Raw genomic sequence first — 7,196 nt, forward strand, 5'->3', positions numbered from 1 at the left:
GGCCAGGGCGAGCTATCCTTTCTGGCCCATGCAAGTCTATGAGCTCTGCCAAGCCATCACCATGGTTGATAAGAATACCGAGACGCCAGACCGTTTTGAGTGGCCTTGTGATGAGTCTGGGAAATACACTGCCACATCGATGTACAAGAGACTTTGTATGGGACACATTCAGTCCACCACGGTCGCCTGCATTTGACATAGTTGGGAGACACTCAAATGCAAAAATTCATGTGGCTAGCTACCCAATACCGCTTATGGACGTCTGGTCGACGGGCCCTCCATGGATTACAGGATGCCCCAGCGCCTTGCCACACTTGTCTTCAAGATGAAGACAACGTTGACCATATCCTCGCCCATTGCGTTTATGCAAGAGAACTTTGGCATTCTTGCTTCCTAGCGCTAGGTATCAACATTCAAGGCCCATCCACGGATGCAACATTCACTGACTGGTGGCTACTACAACAACGACGGTTCGACGGGAAGATACGGAGAGGGTTCGACTCCATAGCCATAGAAATTTATTGGGCTCTCTGGAAACAGTGGAACGCAAGAGTGTTCAACAACATCTCGAGACAAAAAATGACGCCTCAACTCAAGACGATGGAGATACTCGATGATATTGATAATTGGAGGAAGGAAACACTAGGTGGTGTTAGTGCTTTAGATCCTTTCGTGAAAAAGTAGTTTCATGTACCTAGGATGTAGGAGTGGGTGTTTCGGTTACCCTAAGAGATGTTCGCATCATGCTAGGGCTCTTTTTTTAAGAACCAATCTTGCTGGCGTTTCATTGATTGATAGCAGAGAGCAGTGGAAAAAGCGTTACAGAGATGGATGATGTGAAGATCAAGGAGAAAAATAAGAGAAGGAGAAAGAAAGACATGCCCGTAGGCTAGCCCTCATGTTGATATTCTCAAGGTGCTTCCCCGAAGGGGCTCTCAATGCATTTTACTCCAGCTTGACTCCAAAGTGTGAATGCCCGCATAATCTCTTGTTGCACATCCCTCTCATTTGCAGTCTTGCCTTTGAAGATGCAACGATTTCTCTCCTATCATATCTCCCAGAGCATGAGCATGGCAATCGACTTGATCCTTTCCTGTGCCGTTTCAGTGTTCTGAATGATGGCCTTCATAACCTCCATTGCATTCTTGTGGTGCGACCATGAATTTTGACGAAGCGCATAGCAGCCATGCCAGGTTGCCATTGCGCTCCACACCGAGCGAGAGAAGTTGCAGTGCCAGAAGAGGTGGTCAGAGCTTTCCAAGTTCCTCATGCAAAGCTGGCAGAAGTACTTGTTCTCCCACCCGCGATGCTGCAGGCGATCATAGCACCATAAGCGATCTTGATGCAGCAACCATGCAAAGATCTTGATTTTTGCTGGTGCCCAAGATTGCCAGATGACCTCTGCGAACTATTATTTCTTCGATCCTAGGAACTGCAGGAGGTACGCCGATCTTGAGGTGTAGTTTCCAGGGCTCTCAAAATCCCATCTGCTCTGGTCTTCAGTTTCACTGTGGATGGCCACCTGGCTTTGCTGCAGAAGCCTATGCAGGCGTAGCACATCCTCTATCAGTCCTTCCATGCTCCCGTGGGCTAGGTCTGCGATCCATTTGTCATCTGCAAGCGTCTGCGCAACCGAGCGATTTTTCCTCATGGAGTGTTTGAACAACGCGGGGAAGCACGTCTTCAGGGGGTTGCACCCAGCCAGCAATGGTGCTAGAAGCTCGTCGTTTTACCATTGCCCAAGGTTGCCGTGTTGAAGAGCACTCTGTTTGAATCATCACATGGTGATTCAGTCCCAACCCATGGCTGGTGTTGATGTTGCCAATCATGCCACAACCATCTAAGGTGGAGTGGACAGCTGAATTTCTACATGTCCAGGATGCTCAGACCGCCGTGATCCAACGGGGAGCAAACTCGACTCCAATTCACTTTGCAGCTCCCTCCCGTGAGTTCCTGATCATGCGCCCAGAGGAAGCAGCGTCAAGCCTTGTGCACTTCTTTCAACAACTTCTTTGGAACCTTCAGAGCTGCTCTTGTAAATAACTTTCTGCCTTCTATAATAATATGATACGCCATTGACATACTCTAAAAATGGTTCTAGCACTAAAGCGTGCCATGCATCTCAAGTTTGTGTGCAATGTGTGCAATGTGCACCATGCACCGCAATCAGCCCTCTCTCGTCCCTCATCTCGCTCTCGCGGGCGGCGGGGGGGGGGGAACCCTAGCCCCCATCCCGCGCCCCCCTACACCACCCCCTCCCCTCGCCGCCGCCAAAAGGCACCGCCGGGCGAAGCCCGGTGCGCGTCGGCAGCAGTCGGGCCCTTCTTCCTCCCCTGACGTGAGGCAGTAGCGCGAGATGCAGCGGCACGGTGGAGTCTTGGTGCTGATGCGGCGAGGGCGCGTCGGGCGGCACGGCGGCCAGGTGGCGGCACAAGCGGACGGCCAGGCCATGGTGGTTGCGTGTGGGGCGGGCTCCGGGGCGGCGGCGCGGGCACGGATCCATCACGGATCTGGTCCCGCGGGCGCGGTCTTGGCCTCCCCTGCTCGGCTGGCGGGTCTCGGTGGGGAGACTTCTCCTTGCTGCGATCTGGCAGCGGCGGCCTGGATCATCCAGACCCCGGCAGGGATGGCGGCGGCCCGTGCACGAGAGATGCAGGTCTTCAATCAGATCTGGGTGAAAACCTGCTTTTGGCTATTGCCAAGGCCGGCGATGGCGACGCTGGCTGCGTCGTTCCCTTCCTGAAGAAATCACCGTGGAGAAGTTCAAGGCCACTCTTTGCTACCTCTGGGGGAAACCCTAGATCAGTAGATCGGATGACGGCGGCTCTCTGGTGTCGTTTCCCCCTTGGGGGTGTCATTCTTGGAGGTGCACACGGGCTCGAGGGACCGGAGGACGGCGTCTTTGGTGGAGCGGTGCTTCACCTTACACACTGATGGTGGCGGATCTCGACGGCGTGGCGCTGTGGAGACTCAGCATCTGATGCGCGGAGATGGACTCGCGCAGGAGGAGGAAGTTGTCTGGCGTCATGGTGGTGTTGATGGAAGAGAGGCCTGGCAAGGTCGGTGCTTCAGTTCTGCTCTGAGGATGGACCGAGGGATGATGGAGGTGACGGCCCTTGCAGCGTGCGGTGCTTACTGGGAGTGTGCCAGACCGGTGTGGGACCCAATCCAGGTAGTGGTTTGGATGGGACACCCGGCTTTAGATGTTAGGCTTTGGTGCGATGTCTGTTTGGTACTAGGCCCGGACATTCGACACGCCTTCATCAAGCGGATAGGAGTAGCAATGGTGTTGCCAAGATGGTGGTTTCAGGCTTATTGTTTTTTCTTGAATATGCACGAGTGTGCATATCATATATTAAAGAAGGAAAGGCATAGAAAGCCTCCACCGGCCCTTTACAAAGGTGTGATTCCTTACACCCGTATGTACAACTCCACCCCACGCACGCTAACTAGGCTACTCCTCCCCACTCGTCCACCTAGCTAAGCCTGCAAACAGAGGCTCTACATTGCCTTTGAAGAGTCCTGCCATCGACCAGCTCCTACTTTCTTCCTCAATTCTCTTTATAAGTTGACCAGTTGATGGTGAAGCACCATCGAACACAACTGCGTTTCTATGCTTCCACAACTCCCATAGCGTCAGTAGTAGTATAGCGTGCAGATCCTTCCTTGCCACATTTCCGACCGCTTGTTTGCCACATACCCATGGCCTGAGAGCATCTTGCGTAGATGGCGCCCACTCTGGTTTTCCAAGTGCCGTAAAACCACCATCCAAATTGCTCTAGCGAAGACGCATGTTAGCAACACATGGTCAATTGTTTCCTCCTCTTGATCACAAAGAGGGCATTTGTCCTGATGTGGCAGCCCCCTCCTAGCAAGCCGGTCCGACGTCCAACATCTGTTTCGTAGTGCCAGCCACGTGAAGCATTTTCATTGTGACGGAGCTCATGATTTCCAAGTTAACTCCGCGGAGGGAATGACCTCCCTTCCCCAGAACTTCGCTGCGTACGCAGATCTCACCGTGAACTGTCCCGTCGTTTCCCAAGACCAAACTAACTTGTCCGAGGCATTCTCCACTGGTTCCCAAGCCTGTACCCTCTGCCAGAGCAGTAGGAACTGTTGCAGTACCGCCATACTTATGTTGGGACCGAGGCATGCTGCCCAGGACCCGTCCATTCCCACCTGGCCAAGCATGCATGTCTGCCTGATCCGGCATGGCACCATGTCATATACCGCCGGTGCAAGCTCCTGAATCCTCATCCCATCCAGCCATCGATCTTCCCAAAATAAGGTATTAAGCCTGTTGCTTGCCCTGCACCTTGTGGCCGCTTGAAAGATTTGCATCGCCTCGGGTGGCACTCTGATTTTGAATTCACTCCAGGGTCTACTGCTATCCGTCCTCTGCAACCATGGCCATTTGGCCTGCATGGCCAAGTTCATCCACCTCAAGTTAGGCACACCTAGCCCTCCTGCTCATTTTGGGGTACACACGGTCTCCCATGCGACCGCACAGTTGCCCCCATTAGCCTCCGCTCTCCGGCACCATAGAAAACCTCGACAAATCTTGTTCATGGCCGTCAGGGTTTTGGCAGGAAGGTCCAAAGTCATCATCGCATGGATGGGCATCGCACACAGGACCGAAAGCACCAAAGTGAGCCTACCACTCTTCGGCATAAGAGCTGCCTTCCACCTCGGCAAGCAGTTTGCCATCTGATCCACCAGGTATTGAAGCCGAGCCGCTGATTGTTTCCTTAGAGACAGGGGAAACCCAAGATATTTCACAGGGAAAGATCCAACCGGACATCCCAACTGCTGACTCGCGAAGGCAATACTCTGCTCTGAACACTGTATCGGCAGCGCAGCCGATTTGCTCATGTTAATGTGCAGGCCCGATGCCTCTCCAAATAGGTCAATAATGCATTTGCAGATAGCAAGATCCATAGGCTCCGGCTTGGTAAATAAGACAACATCATCCGCAAAGATTGAGATCCTCTTCTTCAACCCCGTTGTCGCCAACGGTTGCAAAAACCCACGCTGGGCAGCCCACTCAAAGAGCCGATGTAGTGGCTCCATAGTGAGAATGAAAAGCATTGGTGAGACAGGATCACCCTGCCGCACGCCCTTGCAGTTGTATATAGTTTCACCCGGGTCACTGTTCACCATGATTCGTGTTGTGGACGTAGCTAGGATTCCACACACCCACGATCTCCACTTGGTGCCAAACCCTAGCTGTTCCATGACCTCCAGAAGAAAAGGCCATTGGACGGAGTCGAAAGCTTTTGAGATATCCAGCTTCAGGAGCACAGTAGAGTTTCTCAGAGCATGCAAGCGCCTGGCCATGCTCTGAACTAGCATGAAATTGTCGTGCAGCGATCTACCTCTGACAAAAGCGCTTTGATGATTCCCTACCAAGTTTGGCAGCTCCACCACGAGCCTAGAAGCAAGCACCTTCTCGAATATCTTGACTGCCCCATGAACCAGGTTTATGGGCCGGAAATCCCCCACATCTTCGGTAAAAGGGACACAAGGGATTTGTTGATTGTCGCCAACCCTCTCACATCACCATTGTAGAAGCATGTCATTGCTGTCATGAAATCCTCCCTTATGATATGCCAACATGTGGCATAGAAACAGCTCGTGAATCCGTCTGGCCCTGGTGCTTTATCCGGAGGCATGGACTTAATCACCTTCTCAACTTCCTCCATGGAAAAGGGCTCCTCAAGGTGAGCAAGGTCCAACCGTGGTAAGCCTAGAGCCTCCAAGTTAAGCGCGTGCCTCCTCGTTTCACAGGACCCGAAAGCCTCACCATAATAATCATCCACCGCAGCTGCCACACTATCCTGGCCCGTGTATATATTCCCATTGTGCCGCACCATTCTGATGGTGTTCTTCCTCTGCCGGTGACTTGCTTGTTGGTGGAACAACCTAGCATTGCCATCCCCATCTCGCAGCTGAAGCAACCTCGACCTCTGCCGAGCAATAGATCGTTCAAGAGAGCACAAGCCCAACAACTTCCTTTTCAAGCACTTACGGAGCCCCATCTCAGCCTCAGATAGTTGACGATCGTCCATGGCTATATCCAGACGATTTATCACTTCCAATGCAATGCATATTTGCAGCTTCACATTGCCAATCCATCTATCACTCCACCTCTGAAGAGCCATGGCCGTGGCTTTCAACTTGTCATGCAACGTGAGGTAAGCGTTTGATGCCACCGGGACCGAGTTCCACGCTGCTTGCACCGTATCCATGAAACCATCCGCCTTCACCCAAAACGATTCAAACTTGAACCTCCTACGCGTGTGCACCTCCATATTCATGTCCAGCATCAACGGGCAGTGGTCCGAGATGGCAGTTCCCAAAGCCGAGAGGAAACACGTGGGAAATGCCTCATCCCACTCATTGGACACGAAAACATGATCAATCTTCTCGAGCGTTGCATGCCGTCTTTCATTCGACCACGTATAGCGCCTACCGTTTAAGTACAGCTCCTTCAACTCGAGCATATTGAGTTTTGCCCGAAATCTACCCATCATTCTGCGGTTTATCGACGCGTTTCTCTTGTCCTCCTGATTGACCAGCAGGTTAAAGTCGTCGGCCACGAGCCACGGGCCCGCATGCAGGTCTCTAATATCCACCAGCTCCTGAAGGAAGTCCATCTTCTCCCTCTCATCATTAGGGTCATAGACACATGTGAGCCACCACTCCTGCTCACCCCCTGTCTTGACGATCGCCGTTAGTGTGTTCTCTGTGTAGTGTGGGTTTGACAGTTGGGTTATTGAGTCATCCCACGCCACCAGGATTCCTCCACGAGTCCCAGCCGCCGGCAAATAGAAAAACTGCCCAAATTTATTACCAAGGCACTGTTGTACAACGGACAGGGATACATCTTGTAACTTAGTTTCTTGCACGCACACAATGGCCGGATTCACCGACGCAACCACTTGATACACTGCGTTCCTACGAGCTGGAGCGTTTAGGCCCCGGACATTCCACACGATCACATTGAGGGGTTGTGCATTCATTGAAAACACACTACCAAGCCACCCAACCTCACATGGGCGAGCTACGCCGCAGCATCCGGTGCCTCCTCCATGAGCGGCATAGCCGGCGACTCCCAACCAAACAACGCCAACACGGCGCCAATGTGTGCGTCCGAGAGGGGGCGGGAGAATAAGTCGACGTACATCCGAAGGGCT

At 52.8% G+C, this 7,196-nt stretch overlaps 1 protein-coding gene across 1 annotated transcript; it reads right to left on the reverse strand.

Moving 5' to 3' along the window:
• Positions 1-1,048: 1,048 nt before the first annotated feature.
• LOC141025933 (uncharacterized) lies at positions 1,049-6,656 on the reverse strand. The gene is made up of 2 exons (XM_073501868.1): positions 5,685-6,656; positions 1,049-1,309 (listed from the first exon to the last, which is right to left on the reverse strand). The coding sequence occupies exons 1-2, from the start codon at positions 6,654-6,656 to the stop codon at positions 1,049-1,051; spliced, it is 1,233 nt and encodes a 410-aa protein (XP_073357969.1).
• Positions 6,657-7,196: the final 540 nt, after the last annotated feature.

This window comes from Aegilops tauschii, chromosome 6 (assembly GCF_002575655.3).
Source record: "Aegilops tauschii subsp. strangulata cultivar AL8/78 chromosome 6, Aet v6.0, whole genome shotgun sequence".
Lineage (NCBI taxonomy): Eukaryota > Viridiplantae > Streptophyta > Magnoliopsida > Poales > Poaceae > Aegilops > Aegilops tauschii.

Bases quoted from the DNA above. Each gene is read 5' to 3' on its own strand.
- LOC141025933 (XM_073501868.1), bottom strand. From the start codon at position 6,656: ATGGACTTCCTTCAGGAGCTGGTGGATATTAGAGACCTGCATGCGGGC. The intron at 1,310-5,684 runs GTGATTAAGTCC...GATCGCCTGCAG, and splicing joins CCATGGAGGAAGTTGAGAAG to CATCGCGGGTGGGAGAACAA.